Here is an 18,561-nt window from a genome sequence, read left to right as displayed (position 1 = left end):
CCCTTCAGTGATGAAAAAACTTGCCAAAATGTTCACCTTTGATCTGTAACCAGGTCAGTTAGTAGGCATCTATTATAAGGTATGTGCCTAGTGGAATATGTGAAACAGTAGAAATTACACTTAAATGATACTTACTTCTTCCCTTTGACCACTTCATAGGAACTGATGTATTTCCTTTTGTTAGCAAAAAGTTCCACCATTTCAGGGATATAGTTCGCAAACAATATCTAAGAGGATCAGCAAATAAAATGTTAGGTCTCATTATATTTTATCAGTGCATTATAGTCATACATAATATTGGGGTTTATTTTGACACACTCATGCAAGCATGGAATATAATTTGTTCTACCTTCAGTCCCAAGTACTTCTGCTCCAAAACCCTCCCCCTGTTCTTCTTCCTCTATTCTATTGGTCTTCCTTCAATTTATTTATAGCTTTTTAAAAAACAGAAAGATGAAATTCACTGTGGTATATTCATATATATCCATAGCATATTCTGGTCAATTCAATTCCACCATTCCTTTCCTTTCCTATCCTTCTACTTCCCCATCAATCCCCTTCTTCTGTTCCATTGATCTTTTTTTTCATGAAATTCCTCTCTATTTCCCCCCCCCTTATTTCAGTCTAGTTTCCTTGGTAGATACCCCCCAAAAACTAGAATCAATATACCATAGTGATATAGTAAGATATGGAACCACTTGAAGTGCCAGTGTACAAATGAATGGATAAAGATAATGTGGCATATGTACATACAAAATGGAGTTTTACTCAGCTATAAAGAATTAAATTGTGTTGGTAAATGAATGAAACATGATGCTTTATGACAAAAGCCATATTCAAAAAGGTGAAGGGTTGAATGTTTACTCTCATATGTGGAAAAATAGACCAAAATAAGGTCTCATTATTTTTACAAATGTTCCAAAATTCCAAGAATATAAAATAAAAAAAAAGTCACATACAACTTTCTTCCATCTAGCAGGGGATATGACAGTTATCTGCATTTTAAAAGGGAGACCATTTTTCTTGATTGGCCTTTGGATCTGGCTAAAATTTAATAAAATGTTTTTCAGCATACAACATGATAAAGCAAAGGTAAGGGGAAGGTCACTTCTCTTATGGTTTTGCCCTTCATAACTTTCAATTCCCTTCTTGATTCTGACTTTGCACTATTTGGGCCTTGGAAAAATGAAAGGATCATGGGGCTGAGGGAGCTTAAGAGATAATAATTGAGATGAAAGGATGTAACACCATGGACAGGAGGGTATGAGAAAGAAGATGCAGTACAGAACTCTTATTGTTGTTTTTTTTTTTTTTCCTTTTGGTACCAGGGATTGAACTCTGCAACAGTCAACCAATGATCTACATCCCCACCCACTCCCTTTTAAAAATTTAGAGACAGGGTCTGGCTTAGGGCCTTACTAAGTTGCTTAGGTCTTCCCTAAGTTGCTAATGCTGTCTTTGAACTCATGATCTTCCTGCCTCAGCCTCCTGTGTCACTGGGATTACAGGCATGCACCACTGTACCCAGCTCTGTGATAGTGTTTAAGTAACTAAAATAAAACTCATTAAAAGAAAAGGAGCCTTCCTTTGCCCTTAATATATTCCTAAACCAAGAATAGATGCTCATTTATCTGAAATTAAATGCTGATGGGTAAGAGCTTACTCATTTGGGCTGGATGAAATAGAACTTTCCCTAGATCAAATCTCGAATTTCCTTCTTCAGAAGAAAGACTTTAATTTGATGGTAAAAGATGAAGGAAGATCGGTTTATTCAAATCAAGGTAGAGGCTAAGGAAAGTTTTCTCCCTTTTCTACCATCCTTTGCCCCCTAGAAACCAAAAAATTGTACCTTGGGCTCTTGGGGATGCAGTTTATAAAATATGGAATTTATGCATCTTCTCATTTTCACATGACACCTGCTTCAAACCTTTACCTCTGGTGACTAACCAGTATTTTTCAGTTCATATAACTATATTCAAAATACGCTTAAAAATATTGTTCACCAAACTCCCCAGGGTGAAGAACATGATAAAGGTCCGTCCTAGGGATGTCTTGGCTACCACATCTCCAAAGCCGACGGTTGACGTTGTTGCCATGACCAGGTAAATGGACTCAAAATATGTTATATTTTGTGAATTTCTACCTTTGAGCCAGGGATCACCAAAATTTTCCACCTGTTTAAAGAGAAAAGATTTAGATTTCTGAATGGAATCTAAGGGAAGGTTTAGAACAAAGACCTCAAATTAATCTCAATTTCTTCCAAATGAAACATTAAATGATTCTGAGGCTGCTGTGAGGACTTTGCATATTTCAGGTGTGATTGTAAAGCCTGGGTTCTCTTCATTGTGAATATTGCTGAACCTGAGGCGACCTGTGGCTTGTGCTCTGTATCTGAAATACTCCATGGAGTGGAGGCCACTGCCCCATCTCTCTTCTCATGAAGCATGCCGTGGCAGACTAGAGCCCAGGGACCCCAAAGTCTCTCAGGTCAAGCAGTTACCACTCATCTTCATTCACTAACCAGATTAGGAACACCATTGAGGAAAAAAAACATTTTAGCAAATGAGTACTTCATTTTAGTGAGCTTTGTACATAAATACTAGTATAAGAAAAATAGACAACCTTCCCAAGTATTTCCCCCTTTCCTTGCAAAAATATTTCCAGTGATTTAAAAAAAAAAACCTCTGAAAAATATTTTCCTGTTTTTTCCCTTGGAGTCTTTACATTTTAAGAAAACTAAATTTATTATATTATCTTTTTTTCTATTAAGTAAATGTAGTAACAGGCATTTATGAGTATTATAAATATGTAAAATATAATATATATTTTATATAACATAATAGTTATTATTATGTATTATATATGTCATGCATTTTATATATATATTTTTTATATATATGTTTTTTATATATATTTTTTATATATATTCCCATGGCTGATACTAGATATTGTTGCAACATGTACCAATCTGCTTCTGCTGACTCCTGGGGTTTTCACTATTTTTAAGACTAGTATACATCAGATGAAAGCCAAATTTAAGTCACTCCTGTATATTGGGACAGTTTCCTTGAAGCTTAAACTCCATTGTCTTTCACAACATCTTGGCACAGGGATTCAATATTATCCCTGAGAAATACATTGTATAGAAGAAAAGCAAATTGATTTCAATCTGAGAATATCCTTGAAAATAATTTAAATAGCCCTTTAAAATTTAACTCACTGTCTTTGGGAGTATTTCTTACTTCAGTGTTTCAAATCCCTTGTTACTTTCCCAGCATCTCTTTAAATTGCCCGTGTAGTTTATGGGGAAAGAGAGTTGGCAGCCTTAAGCTGATCTATCTGTTCACTATGCTTTTTCTCTTACCATGTTGGCATCAACCCATTAGACCAAGATGGGAAGTAAGTTAAAGTTAAGGCAGAGGATCATGGACCAGTGTTTAGATACTGAATCATTATCTAATTCCATATTTCAAAACCGAATCTCATGTTTTTAAACTTTATCTTTCAGTGCAGTTTAGGTAAGGGACACCACGTAGGAGGAGAATACTAGGATACTTTCCCATCTTCTCTCACCTCTCCACTAACATTATATTAGTTATAGTCTTGTGGCACATGCACATTCTAGTTTGTAACCATAAGGTGTCTGGTTATATTGACTGTCTTTTAAATTAAGTCAGTAATCACTAACGCTATTTTTCATCATGGACTGTCCATTTGTTTTGCTTTGTTTTTAGTTTTGATTCATGACCTTTGCAGCTGCTTTTGATCAGGATACATTTCTGAAAGGGTTTCACAGGTGTTATTTCCCTTGGATGCTTAAAGTAATAAAATAGGTTACATTTTTTTTTCACACAAACTTTCTCTATCATTTTCTGGTATTCAGTAAAGCTACCAAGAAATATGATGCTAGGTTTTTCCCCTTTTCTGTGGGTCTTGCTTTCTTCTGCATAGATTCTCTCCCTTATCCTTGGCAGTCAATGATTGTTTCAAAACATGATTGGAATTAATAATTTAAAGTTGCCAGGTGATGTGGCACATGCCTATTATTCCAGTGGCGTAGGAGGCTGAGGCAGGGGGATCTCAAGAGTTCAAAGGCAGCCTCAGCAAAAGGAAGATGCTAAGCAACTCAGTGAGATGCTATCTCTAAATAAAATACAAAACAGGGCTGGGCATGTGGCTCTGTGTCAAATACCCTTCAGTTTAATTCCTGGAACCCATCACCCCCCAAATAATAATAATTTAGAGTCATTTTCCCTGGAATACAGTGTACTTTTTAATCTATTGATGCACAACCATGTTTTCAAACAATTTTCTGGTGCCATTTTTTGCATCCTTTCTTTTGAAAATACTTATAATATTTATACTTTGTTGAATCAATCTTATTATCCATCTTTCCTGTTTCTTCTCCACAATTATGTATCTTCTAAATCAGTATTTTTTCTTTTGTCCTGTCATGCATGTTTCTGAACATGTTTGTGTCATTTTATTTTGGTTTCTTTTAATATGATTTCAGCTCTGTAATAATTTCTTCTTTTTCTCTGTTATCTCTCAACCTGTTCTTCCGTTCCTCCAATTGTTTAATAATTCCATAGTCAAAACCTTATAAATTATTGTATGAAGGATAATTTCAGTCTTTTTTATAGTTCTCTGCATTTTTTTTTCAAAATGAGGGATTTTCTTAACTTTTCTTTGTTCCCCTGGGCAAATTATCTTGTAATGATTGGTATTATGTAACTACTATTATAGTGGTATCTCTATCCCTTCCCCGACACCTTGTTATTTTTGACAGATTTGAATCTTAGGTACCACACTGATTCATCTCTTGTTAATGCTCATCTTTTGTTGGTATCAACTTTCAGCAGGATATTGTGAGTATGGAAAGGTGTTGAGTTGGAATCATGATAACTTTTATTTTGATCTGTCATTTCAAACAGTCTCCCAATACATCTAATGAGTATAGTCCCACTAGATTTTTTACATTGTGGAAATTAGTGTGACTCAAATAGAGCCCTTTAATTCACAAGTCATTTGGTTGCTTCTCCTTTCTCTGCATGCAGCCTTCCTAGAAGTCTCCTCAGCTGGGGGACTGCATGCCCAGTGGGGTAATAGGCTCACATGCTTAGAGAGAGGACAAGCAAGAGACCTCAATGATTTAAGTGGGTCAGGCAGATCCCATGCCCAACCCAAGAGCACCTGCTTCACACAGGGAGCAGTCACTCTTCAGCTATGACTCTTGGTGGCCTTGAGAGTGTGGGATTACCCCACTCTTGCATTTTCCCAAAGAATTTAGAAATCTGGATTTTTATATGACTATGACTCTTGGTGGCCTTGAGAGTGTGGGGGTTACTCCACTCTTGCATTTTCCCAAAGAATTTAGAAGTCTGGATTTTTATGTGAGTGTTCCATAAAAGTTAGCAACTAATTAAAAAAGATAGAAAACAGAAAATGAAAACCTAATTAAGTAAAATAAAACATGCTGATAGGCACATTAGCTGAAAATCCTCTAACTGGAATTGCCATTGAAGACAACTTTCAGCCTTCCAGGATGGCCAGCAAATCTCTCCAGGAACACTGATAATTGTTTCTCCCTGGGTAGTTGCATGACTGTAGGTCTAATTCTCTACACTCAAGGATCTGCCTTTCCTGCTGTGACACATCTTCAAGAAAAACTTTCCCCTGCTTAAGTGCTAAAGAGGAATGTGGCTGGCTTCAGATTTTTCAAAAGTCCCATAATAGTGTGCATTTAGTATTTAACCTTTCCTGGATAAATTGAGGATGGTAAGTGGTTTGACTTTTTGTTCTTGTTATTGTTATAAATGATTTTGAGAGACAGAGTCAAGGCCACAGGACTGGTCCTATATTTTCTATTTTGTTTTTTTTCTCAAAGGATTAAGGATTCTTTAGGCTTTAAACCTCCCACTTCAATTTTCACATTCTTCACATCAATTTCACATTTGCTCCTCAATTGTCCTCAAGAAGTAAAGACCAGGAATTTCTTTCATTTTGATGCAATCCATTTACTGTGTGGCTCACTATGTGGGATAGGAACTAGTCCTTCCTATAGGTTAAGGAAGCAGAGAGATATTCCGATTAATTTCAGGAGCCTCAAAACTTCCTTTGGTGTGGCTGGGGTTGTGGCTAAGGTGCTTGAGTTCTTGCCTATCATGTGTGAGGCACTGAGTTCGATTCTCACATGGCATATAAGTAAATAGAATAAAGGTCCACTAAAAATTTAAAAAATATATATTTTTTATAAAAACTTTCTTTGGCAATAGCAACTCCTCCTGGACAACTATATAGCTTCCGTGTTTGAAATTTTTAAATTGAGTTTCTCCTCCCTCCTCCTCCTCTTCCTCTCCCCCCACCCCCCTCCTTTAAGGGGTTGAACTCAGGGCCTAGTGCACAGTAAGATATATATATATATATATATATATATATATATATATATATATATAATTTGAGAATCCCTAGATCTCCATGAAATTTAGCAATAAATTTTACATATTATGCATAACTTCAGACTTTATTATTTCTTTCCCTAAGAGCAGATTATCAAGGTGTGATCATGAGAGACACATATTTGAGATATGAAGGTGAGAAACAGCCCTATATAGGGGTAGTAAAAAGTTAACCCTCTGTTCTATGCAGATTCCTATTCATTTTTTTGAAGAAAGGTTGCTGACATTGACAGGCACACTGTTAGGCATCCTGATGCAATGCTTACCAGGTGAATGAATCCTGCTGCCGTGAACCAGGTACTGAGAGCTATTGATAACAGTTTGGAAAACTTCACTGAGTTACTAGAGAAAGAAAGACAAAGAGCTGTTGGGTCTCCTCAAACAGGCTCCAAAATAACAAGAAAACCTCATCCTTTTAGATTTTGCTTTCTATTCAAGATTTGAATCATACACCTGAAATAATGACATTCCCAGGGGAAGGTATGACAAATACAGACTTCCAAGCCCCACCCTTAGCTACTAATCAGCATTACTACAAGATTCTTTGCTTGATTCATACATGGTAGAGTCTGGAAAACCCGGCTCTCTAACTCAACTGGTCCTATTTATTTCAAATTGTGAATTTTGCTGTAACATCTATTAGCCTTCTATTATGTAGCCTTTAAAAATACGCAGCTTGAGGATCATCATAAGATCAATCTACTAGATTATTATGTTGTCTAAAGTAAAAGTACAAAATGCATATACCCAGCAATCCAGGGAGTGGGCTTGCAAAATGAAATTTTGAGTAAATCACAGAAATGTAGAGTCCCTGAGATTGCTGAACTCAGAGCAGAATCCTGGAGGGAAGAGGGTCAGAGATCCTCCTGTCACCCCAGGAAGGCCCAAGAGTTTAGCTGAAAACTCTGTGATTTTCAGGCAGCACCATTTGTCACACAAGAATAGCCTTTCCTTCCCCGACTTCTCCACAATGCACAAACTCTTAGCAATGAAATGCACCTGGCTTGTAATACTTGATTTTTTCTAGTGAAAATGTAGAAAATATAGGGGTGAGTAGATTTTGAGTAGTTAACAGACCAAACTGCTTTAAATTTTAGATGTATTGCTGCTCAAAGTTGTTTGGATTTTGTTGTTTTTTGAAGATATGTAGGTAGGTCTTCTTCTTTTTTTTCTTTTTCCCAAGGTTGGGGATCAAACCATGCATCTAGGTAAAATTTTACCTAATGTGCCATGACTTTATTTCTGCAAGCGTAGTTAACTGATGCAAATGGACAACTCTCACATACAGAGGAACTGTTACACTCCTAAACTTGAAAAAAAATGCTTCTTATTTTACTTGGCAAGGAGAAACATGATTCATTTTTAAAAAAATGTGTAGAGCCAAAGCCTTTGAATTATTGTTTATTTTTTGGTGGAGGGACCTAGAACAAGAAGTCAACTGGAATTTACAAAAAAACAAAAAAACACAGTCTCTTTAAAACGATCACAAAGTTTGGGGCCAGTGTACCATGATGGGAGAAAATGAATAAATAATATGAATACTGAGGGACTTCATGATTTTTACACTGAAATTCTGTTGGGAATTGAGTGGAGCCTGAGGTCCAGTTAACATTTTCCTTCTAATCCAAACTACTAAACAAGCAGTACAGCCAGACAAAGCTAGCATTTACCTTGTCTTGATGGCTTGTAGAATTTGCAAGATTCGAGGGAGTTCCAGTAGCCGCAAAGCTCTTAGAAACCTTAAACCTACAGAGCAATCAAAAGGAGAAAGATTCCAAATGAAGAGGATCCCCCCAGGGAGCAGCCTCAATGATAACACGACTGGAATTACATGCATTCTTTCCCTCCCTGAAATGTCTAAATGTCTAAATGTGTAGTGTTAAGAGGGTAAGAACATGAGCTGCAGTTCAAATCCTGGTTCTGACACTTACTAGCCAATGTCACCCCAAACAATTCTCTAACTTCTATAGTTCCTCATCTCTAAATTGGAAATTCTAATAATATCTACTTTATATAGTTGTAGAGTTAATAGAAAGCATGTTAAAGCATGCCTTCCAAATAATGAGCACTGTTCATTTTACTCTCTTCTTTTGAACTGGGAGCAAATTTTCATCAAGCACTTACACTCTTGACTATCCAATTTCTATAAACTCTTCAATATTTGTCGGATGTTTTATTTCATGCAGCTTTCTAATAATGGTAGCAAGGAAACTGGTATATGTTTATAGATAAGAAATAAAAATATAAGATTACATGAAAAGCAATTAAAGCTACATACTACAAATGCTCTGTCAATGTATCTACTTTAAAGGCAAAACAACTCATTAAGTAATTCCCAAACATGTTGCAGCATGTGTAGGTATGATGATTAGCTTTTGAAAACTAAGGGAGGCTTTTTATCCCAGTGCATGTGGGATCCCCACACAACAATGCCACAGGAGAATGGAATTCTTGATCTTTTCCTCTCAGATTGTGGCTGTGGTCATTCCATCAACAACAATGGAATGCTTACTGTATACCAGGTACACTGCTAGGTGTTGAGGCCAAAAGTAGATTTCTGTAAACACCACCTAAAACCACATGATTAGGGAGAGGAATTTTTAAAATAACAGTCAGGATTCAAAGAAAATGAAAGATAAACACTTATAGATGATTCCAACAGCATACTTACCTAGCCAATTACTCTTCAAGTAATAAGAAATAAATGTTGGTGGGATGGTGAAAATGTCTACAATGGAATTCATCTCCAACCAGAACTTGATCTTGTCATCAGCTGCCAAAAACTATCAAATGGAAAAAAAATTCAAAATTCTGTCATGCTCAGGAATTTTAAAGTGAACAGGAGAGATGACATTATCCAACTGCATTTCATTCATCAACTGAAGCTTTGTTCTTGTTCTATCTTATACATGTGCAAACACAACAAATATATGTGCATCTATAACAACTTTGCATCTATATAAATATATCTTATAGTAGTTATTATAAATGTACATATATTTACATAGATGCAGATATTGCACTTTTAGTGGGTGTTAAATAAATAAACATATATGCATTTTACTTACTGAATCTTAATTCTCACATTTCAGTATAAGCATTTTCACCTTTTTACTGCTCCTAGAGTTTTCTGATAATGAAATTACATAAATAAAACCCCCATTGTGTGCTATGAAGATATATGATTTAGGATGATATACAATGAAAAAGGTATAGCTTCCTAGAACCTTGGTTGACCATGCCTATATTTATGAACTTTGCTATTTAGATTAAGAAAACTAGATTTCCAGAGGGAGAGTCTGCTATAACAGAAGATTTTGATGAAAAGTGTGGCGAGAGTGAGATTTATAGGAAGGTAGTAAAAATTCACATCTTATATATGTGTATATACACTTGCATAAACAATATGCTCATATGGATAAAATGTGGATAAAATATTTGATTTTATACTGTATGTACATATAAAGGTATATGTATATAGTCTCCCATAATTATGGAATGAATAAATACATTAAAAACTAGAATGAGTACTTACTAAATGTCTATGGAATAAAAGAATTGCTTCATAAATGTGTGTAACATAAGTGAAACTACAATACAATAGTATTTTACATTGCCATATTGCACACATACCATTAGTCAAACAATGGCATCTTCTGGAGATTTGATCAAGCTCTGCTAGCTTGTGATTATTAATAGAGCTTTCCTAGTGGTAGGTGAGAAAGGAGGACATTGTGACAGGGTGATGGTACTTAATAAAGGAATTGTTTTTACTTGTGTTGGAATTTTGGACCTGGCTTACAGTTTCAAGTGCAGGAGAGAGAAGATTAAGGCCTTATTATATGTTTAACAATGTAGAGAACAGACCCTTCATCTTTCCAGCCTGAAAAACTTGTGCAGATTGTGTAACTAAGGCACAGGCAGGTCTCTTCAAGTTGTTCCTGTTGTGTTTGTGTGTCTACCCACATTTCCCACTGGTACTTACTCTCAACCCAAAATAGAAACTGAAGAAAGCATTGAAAATCAAATCCACAGGGATTGTTTTGTCTTCATATGAAGAACAGCTTCCAACAGGGCTGGCAAAGAAATGAGGGCAGTTTGTAAAGGTGAACATTTAAAACAGCTATAACTATAAAGGACAAATAAAAGGAGAGGATAGGCAATTTTCTCTTTATTCATCATGAATGATCAGTTAAGTTCAGATCTGAAGAAAATTACCTTTCTCCTGGGAGTACAGCTATGCATAAACAAAACCATTGGACCACCCATGGAGCTAACAATAACAGGAAAATTACCCTCTATTTCTGTCATAGGCTTTATTGGTTTCATTTCAATTTTCTCATTGGTATTCAGAGCCATAAAGATAATGTGACTCTTCTTGGTTTGCAAGACTATCTATCTAGTCGGGACATTTGATAGAATTTGCAAGATTCCAGAATTTGATACAGAGCTATTCTTTGTCAAGTGGGCTAAACTGAACCAAATTCAAAGAAAATTTCCTAAAAGATCTGCTTGGAATTTTACAAAGCAAAGACTACCACCCTTCCTAGGTTCTGTAAAGTTGCCTAACATTATGGGCCTGCAAATCCTAATTTTATCTCGGCTAAAAATTTGATATAATTCCCAGGTGAATGTCATAGAGTTCAAGATTAGGTTGGCTTGAGTTCAAAAAATAATCTATCCTAATGTAAGAAAGGAGTGCCTTCAGAGGACAAGGTGAGATCTAACATGTTCCTTACTCAAAACCATTCAAAGTTCTCTGAAATCTCTGAGAAACTCTGAAACTACTACAGGACCTTTGTTTCAACACCTGAGGAATTCAAAAGCTTTCATTAAGTTAATTAAGTGAGGAGAGACAGCTAGAGGCTTGGTATGCCAAAGACTCTAAGGTTATCTGTGCATACCAATTTCTTCTAATAATGTAGGATGGCAGGATGCAGGGCAAACTCACACTTTTTTTTTCCTTTAGTTTGTCTTTCTTTCTTTTTTTATTTTATTTTATTTTATTGTGTGTGTGCAGAACTGGGTTCATGCTTGCTTGGGCAATTAAGCATTTGCCATTTTTTTATGAGCTTGGTGAGTGTGTGCACATGTTTGTTGTGTGAAAACATATTAAACCTTATTCCTAAGGAGAAAATTCTAGAGTAGATGAATAAGTTATTGATGTAGAAGACAAGAGTAACACGATTTTTACTCACTCAGTAGAATTGATGAAATAGATTATAAGAGAGCCGATGCTTAGTACAAACACAAGAATCACCTAGAAATAGAAACAAAGATAGGGGAGAAGGGGAGATCCATTTTATTGACATGAAATAAACCAAATTATGTTGTCTCTTTTTAAAAAAATACGTTAAAATAAATTCTATTGTATATATTTATTGCTAGGTAGAGAGGGGACAAGAGGAAATGTGCTTTCTCTTTTTACCTTGCCTGCTACATATGTGTAACTAATTATTCCCACATTCACGTATGCTAGCCTTAATTAATTAATTCAATCACTCATTCATCCAAGAAAAATGGATTGAACCTTTTACTAAATAAACATGCATGCACTTTACTTACCTAATATGACTCATACACACTTTAAAATGAATGGTTTATTCTTCCTGCTACCCCTAGAGCTTATCAAATGTTTAATGCTTACCATGTGTTATGTACTTCATTATATGTTAGAAAATGGAGGCTATAGGATGAAGACCCTTGACCTGAACTGGCAATGGTAGAAGAAACAGTTACAAACATATCCATCCCAAAGGATACTCAGAATTTTGGCAGAAAGTGAAGTATTGCAAGTAAGAAGAAGAAAAGGAGTGCTTTCAACATACCAATGTGTCTAGCCTGAAATAAGCCAAGCTTGTGAAATGTAATTAGAAAACTGTCCATTCAAAGCCCTCAATGCATTTAAATAAAATCCTTGGCAGCCTCTGTGATTTTTCAGGTTGGCTCGATGTAACTAAACATTCCCCCGGTTATTTCTAGTTCTGAAACTATCCAGCGTTTTAATATTTTCAGACCAATGTAGTTCAGTGATAAATTCTAAAATCTATTTACAATTAAGGCTTCATTCCCTTTCAGCTCAGATGTTCCCTGGGTAAGCTCCTTGTATTGGTAAGGGGGTGAGGGCGGTTCAGTGTCTTCTACTAACCCTTTCTCTTTTTTGGTTTCTAATTTTCCACTGACTACACTGCTTTTGGCCTCTACAGAATTATAGGTCAGTGTGTGGGAGGGAAAGAAGGGGATGTTGGAGCAGGCAATGTCTCACTGGACTGGTGTTAGGTCATGAGGCCCCCACCCTGTAGCTCTCTGGGAAGGTGTTTAATGCCTACTTTCAGGAATGGTTCTATTGCTCTTTGTTGATCCCAATTCAATCCCTACTCAAATTCAGCAAATATTTCTTTAGCTCCTATCGTGACCCAAGTACAGTTCTGTTCATCTGTAAACCATAGATATGAGGAACTCTGTCCCCATTTAGCATACAGCTTACACAATAAATAAAGATAATTAATATGCTAAACAAACATATGGTATGTAAGAAAATAAATGCTAAGAAATTAAAGTAGAGAAATGTAAAGGGGATCAGAAATGCAAGGGGAAGGGGCAGAGGTGTGGAAGTCTTGATAATATTTGATGGTTAACTGTTCCATCTGTGGTTCCCTTCATTTGGGTGAACATATTCCACTTTCCCACACTGATTGCTGGCAAATCTTTTCTCAATACTCCTCACACTTTGATTTTCTTCTGGAGCCCTTATTCCTCCACATGCCTACTTGAACAGGTTAGAGAAGGCTCCCACTTGTGACACACACGTGACCCATGGAAGCAAACCAGCATTCCGTGCCCCAGCAAACACTGATAGGAAGGATGATCTCCAGGGTTGTGGCGTCTCTGGGACAAAGCAGGTAGCCCAGCAGTCTTTTGTCACAAATGAGCCATAGACCTGTTCTCTCGCCGTGGGGAAAGATGGCAAGAGGAGAGGCTCAGGATCCAGTGGGAACGCTGCTTTTCAGTGAGAAGGTTTTCAGAGGGAACACACCAGAATTAAATATTAAAATCACAGACACACAGAGATTTGGATGCTTTGAATATAGGATTAAAAAGAATATCTTGGGAAACTAGCTGATAGCACTGTGGTGCTAGTTCACTGCAGAGGAGTTGGACAACCTTATCAGAAAGATTGAATTTGCAAAGAAAATTTCATATGGAGAACTCAAGGAACAGGGGGGGCAGTTTGAACTTGAGTGACCCAGAAGCAGTGTGGCGAGCTGGTATATGAAGAGTGCTCCCTGCTCCTCCAGGGAGGGCAGAGAGCTGAGGAGGGATGCCATATTAAATTGGCCACAGCAGCTTTCTGCTGGGGGAGCCTAGGGATTCATAACAAGCATCAGCCGACTATCCCTGCATGTGCTTGCCATTAGATCTGCAGTCCACCTGGCAGAGCCCAACTGAGATAGGCACAGAAGGGATTGCAGCCAAGGGGACTCAGGCGGGGGCTATGGAGTGGTAGGTATGGCTAGCTTTCCCTTTTGGTTTGGTGGATCGCAAAACTAGCTGGGAAGAAAGTGAACAGGTGAATATATTTGAACTCTGTATCTGATCCTGGGAAGATGGCATTTATGGGCAGTGGGGTTATGCTTGACCAGCAGAGATCCAGTTGGCCACTTTGCCCCAATCGTGGATTTCTCCCAGAGACCCCTCCAGAGATTGGATGCCCAGCACAGATTGGCATCTGCTCAGCAGAAGCGTGGGTGGGAAGTATTTTCTCTAGAGCAGTTACATAGGACATAGTTTATACATAGGACATAGTTTAGGACATAGTTTGAAAGGTCAGAACTAAATGCCAGCTGCCTGCACGTCACATTTAGAACTCTGCATCAGTCCATCCAGGAGGTTATCCACCTCGTTATGTGGTCAGAACTCCAGTTTTCACCATTCTCTATTCTATCCTAACAAATTGGCAAGAAAGGAAACTGAGAGTTATTACAACCAGCCTCAGGTCCTGGCCAATCTAGCAGACAGCTTAGTGAGCAACTAAAAAACAAAAACAAACAAACAAACAAACAAACAAAACAGTTTGACATCCCCCAGCCCTGTCCTTCCTAAGTTTTAACACAGCCTGAGAGGAAACGGAGAAAAGGACAGTGAGGTGCAGGCAGTGAAACCGGTCCTTATGGACAGTTTTGATCTCCTCAGTGAAGACGATTTGGCATTAGGATTTTTTTTTTCTTTTTTCTTCTTTTTTCCACTGAGAATAAATGGGAGTGTGTGTGTTCTGGTTGTGCTGACTGGCACATTCATATGCAAACATAAATTCATTTATTTTTTTTTATCATTTTTCTTCTTCTCTTTCCTTATTCTTCTGTCATTTTGCCTTGCTTTAACGTTAGAGGAAAAGGGGTTTTTATTTGTTTTGGTCTGACATTTTGCTTTGTTTGTTTTAGCTCTTGTTTTTGTTTCTCTTACTGCGTTTTTCTCTCTTCTCCCTTCAGTTATCAAATTTGCTTGTTCTCTTTAGCTTTCTTGTTATTTATTTTTTTAGTTATTTTTATACTCCTCCTTTTTTATAGCCACCACATGCTCTCTCTTTTCCTGCTTTACTTGTTTGCCTTTTGAATATTTTAAAACTTCTTTTCTTCTCACCCCATTTTCTCTTCTCTCTGTGAACCTCATTTTATTATCTTTAGGAACAGTTTGGAATATAGAATTCCTTTAAAAATAATCTAGTTTATATAACTCCTGCCCCACCATTCATGTTGTGGAGTGATTAGTACTGCTGAGTTGAAAACTGCTGTGCACTTTAATGCTAGTAGCTTTTCATTGCTGATGCTGTTGTTAAATGCTTGCCTCGCCATTCCCTTCTGTGGTAATTAATTGCGTATGTGCCATAGTGGGCCTATGACATTTCTTCTAAAGCTGTGTACTGATTGTTACTATTGCTGCTATTGTTTGTTTCCCCTTTTTCTGAGAGGGGCTGGGACGTCACTGGTTCACTATGAATTCACAAGGTAGGGCTTCCTCAGCTGAACCACACCTGTAACTCAGCAGAGTGACAGTACACCTTCCTCCAGACACAGAGTGATCTCATTCCAGTTTCATCAATGCTTTAACTCATTGAATGGGGCAGACAACCCCCCGCAAATCAATGACTAGGCCCCAAGTTGGAAAAAACAAGAGAGGGACATCTGTCAGGTCTCATTTTTGCCCATCTACTTCTATAGAAAAATGAGAAATATTCCAAAATGATCACTCAAAAAAGCCCACAGTGCTATGGCAGCTCAATCAGAGTGAGTTAAATCAGCAGTCCTGCCGTGACAAATTGAGGGGTATTGGTGGTTCAAACTAACACTTGAACCCCCTGAACCTTCATTTTGAAGTGAAGAGATATCAATAACATGGGGCTTATTACAAAAAGATAACTACATACCAAGGGACATCCACACAAAAGAGAAAGAGGAATATATCTCAATAGATGCACAAGTCCAAGACCTCTTAAAACACGAAGAAACAAGTAAACAAGTCTCATTCCAACAAGGGATATGAATAGGAAAAGAGAAAGTCAAACAATCTGTTTAACGATGGCATTATTTTATACTTAGCAGATCAAAAAAAAACTCCACCAGAAGACCTCTAGATCTGATAAACACATTCGGCAAAATAGTACGATCCAAGATAAACATACAAAAATCAATTTCCTACTTAATAATGAATCTGCTGAGAAAAAAAATCAGGAAAACTACTTTATTCACAATAGCCTCAAAAAACTTTATAAATAAATCTGAATAAGGATATGAACGAATCCTACAATAAAAATTAGAAAATACTGAAGAGAAAAACTGATAAAGATCTTAGAAGATGGAAAAATTTACCAGGTTCTTGGATCAGTAGAATTAATATTATCAAAATGGCCATATGACCAAAAGCATTCTACAGATTCAATGTAATACCTATCAAACATAACTAGAAAAAAAGAGTGATAGAATTTATATGGAAGAATAAAAGGCCCACAATAGTCAAAACAATTCTGAACAACAGGAGTGAGGCTGGAGACATCATAATACCTTATCTCAAATATACTATGAGCTATAATAACAAAAATGGTATGGGATTGGCATAAATACAGATACGAAGACCCATGGAATAAACTGGAAGACACAAAGACAAATGGACATAAATACAGTCATATGATTCTTGACACAGGTGCTAGAAGCAAATGTTGGAGAAAAGATTATCATTTTAACACATGGTGTTTGGAAAACTGCATATCTATATATTTATAAAAATAAAACTTGACCCCTACCTCTCACAGTACACAAAAATAAACTGCAACTGAATAAAAACCCTAAGAATTAGACCAGAAACAGTGAGACTACTTGACGAAAACAGGTGCAATGTTCCAACATAGTGGCACAGGTATCAAGTTTCTTAATAAGGCTCCTAAAATTCAAGAAATAAAGCCAAGAGTTAACAAGCAGAATGACATTAAATTAAAAAAAAATCTGCAACGAAAAAGAAACAATAGAATGAAGAGTCTACAGAATGGGAGAAAAATCTTTGCCAACTATTATTCTGACAGAGGCTTAATAATGAGAATATATAAAGAAATCAAAACACTTATTACCCACTGAATAAATGAACAAAAGATCTAAAAAGACATTTTTTAAAAGGAAGAAATACAAATGGCCAACAAATATAGGAAAAATATGTTCAAGTTTCTTAGCAATCAGGGAGATGCAAATCAAAACTACACTGAGATTTTATTTCACCCCAATTAGAATGTCAACCACCAAGAAAACAAATAGCAATAATTATTGGTGAGGATGTGAAGAAAAAGGTACACTTATACATTCTTGGTGGGATAGCAAATTAGTAGACTTTGGAAAGCAATATAGAGTTTCTTCAAAGACTAGGAATGGAACCACCATAAGATCTAGCTATCTCACTCCATGGTATTTATCCCAAAGAATTAAACTTAGCATATTATAGTGATATATGTATACCAACATGATAGTACCACAATCCACAATCACCAAGTTCTGGAACTAGCCTAATACTTTTCAATGAATGGTTGAATAAAATATGGTATATATACACAATGGAGGCTACTAAGTCACAAAGAAGAATAAAATTATGACATTTGCTGGTAAATAGATGGAACTGGAGAACATCATGCTGAGTGAAATAAGGCAGACTCAGAAAGTCGAGTCAAATGTTTTCTCTTATAATGAGGAAGCTAGACAGAAAAAAATGAAATCCCTTGAAAATTAAAGGAAGATCACTACAGTAGAATCAGGGGACCAAGAGGGAGGAAGGAGGATAGGGAAAGGCAAAGAAGCGGGGAATGAAGTTGGCCAAATTATGCTATGTGCACATAGGAATATATTAAAATTCATTCAAATTTTTGGTATAATTGTAATGTACCAATTAAAATAAATAAATAAATAATCAACCAAGTAGAGGAAGAGAATCAGGTGGAGGGAAGAGGGGCAGGAAAGAGGAAGTACTGGGGATTGAAGTGGACCAAACTATTATATGCGTTTATAAATATATCAAAAATGAGCCCCACTACTACATATAAGTATAAGGCACTGATAAATATTTTTTAAAATGTGGTCAGGCAGGAAACATTAAAAGGACATACAGATGGTAACACACAGATGCTGAGGGCCATTACCAAGTAGGAATGACGCATCAAAATTTCCTTGCCAAGCGTACCCCACGCTGCTTAGAGGACATTTGATGGGACATTGCATGCATGCTTTAATAAGGTGACCTTGCTCAAGGACCAAGGCAGATCCAGGTTTAGAGCTGATCAGGTTTGAGGAAGTAACCGGCTCCTTGAGTTTAAGGCGTTGCCAGTTTAAGATAATGGGTTTTAGGGAAGTTGGAGATTGAAGATTATTGCTGGGATTAGGGTGTTCCTGCTGCTTGTTCCGTTGAGTTCTCCTGAGATTAAAATGGGATTTGGAGATAGCCTCGTGGAGTAGGTGAATTGTGCGGGAGACGGCAGAACGCATTTGCCCCTGGACCTGTATGGAGGCGGTGTGAGAGCGGGAATAAAGAATTGCTGTTTGAACTTACAAAGCTGTGTGGTGGCTCGTGATTC

At 36.8% G+C, this 18,561-nt stretch overlaps 1 protein-coding gene across 1 annotated transcript in view; it reads right to left on the bottom strand.

Moving 5' to 3' along the window:
• Kcnu1 (potassium calcium-activated channel subfamily U member 1) overlaps positions 1-18,561 on the bottom strand; it is a 167,076-nt gene that overhangs the window by 121,149 nt on the left and 27,366 nt on the right. The window contains exons 3-9 of the mRNA XM_078031345.1: positions 11,657-11,718; positions 10,444-10,534; positions 9,130-9,241; positions 8,129-8,204; positions 6,725-6,800; positions 2,004-2,174; positions 136-227 (exon numbers count right to left, since the gene is read on the bottom strand). Of these exons, the coding sequence (XP_077887471.1) occupies positions 136-227; positions 2,004-2,174; positions 6,725-6,800; positions 8,129-8,204; positions 9,130-9,241; positions 10,444-10,534; positions 11,657-11,718 (680 nt within the window). The remainder of the gene's footprint in view (positions 1-135; positions 228-2,003; positions 2,175-6,724; positions 6,801-8,128; positions 8,205-9,129; positions 9,242-10,443; positions 10,535-11,656; positions 11,719-18,561) is intronic.

The sequence above is a fragment of the Ictidomys tridecemlineatus genome, chromosome 14 (assembly GCF_052094955.1).
Source record: "Ictidomys tridecemlineatus isolate mIctTri1 chromosome 14, mIctTri1.hap1, whole genome shotgun sequence".
Taxonomy (NCBI): Eukaryota; Metazoa; Chordata; class Mammalia; order Rodentia; family Sciuridae; genus Ictidomys; species Ictidomys tridecemlineatus.
The sequence above is the reverse complement of the archived record's forward strand: the minus strand, read 5'-3'. Positions and strand labels throughout refer to the sequence as shown.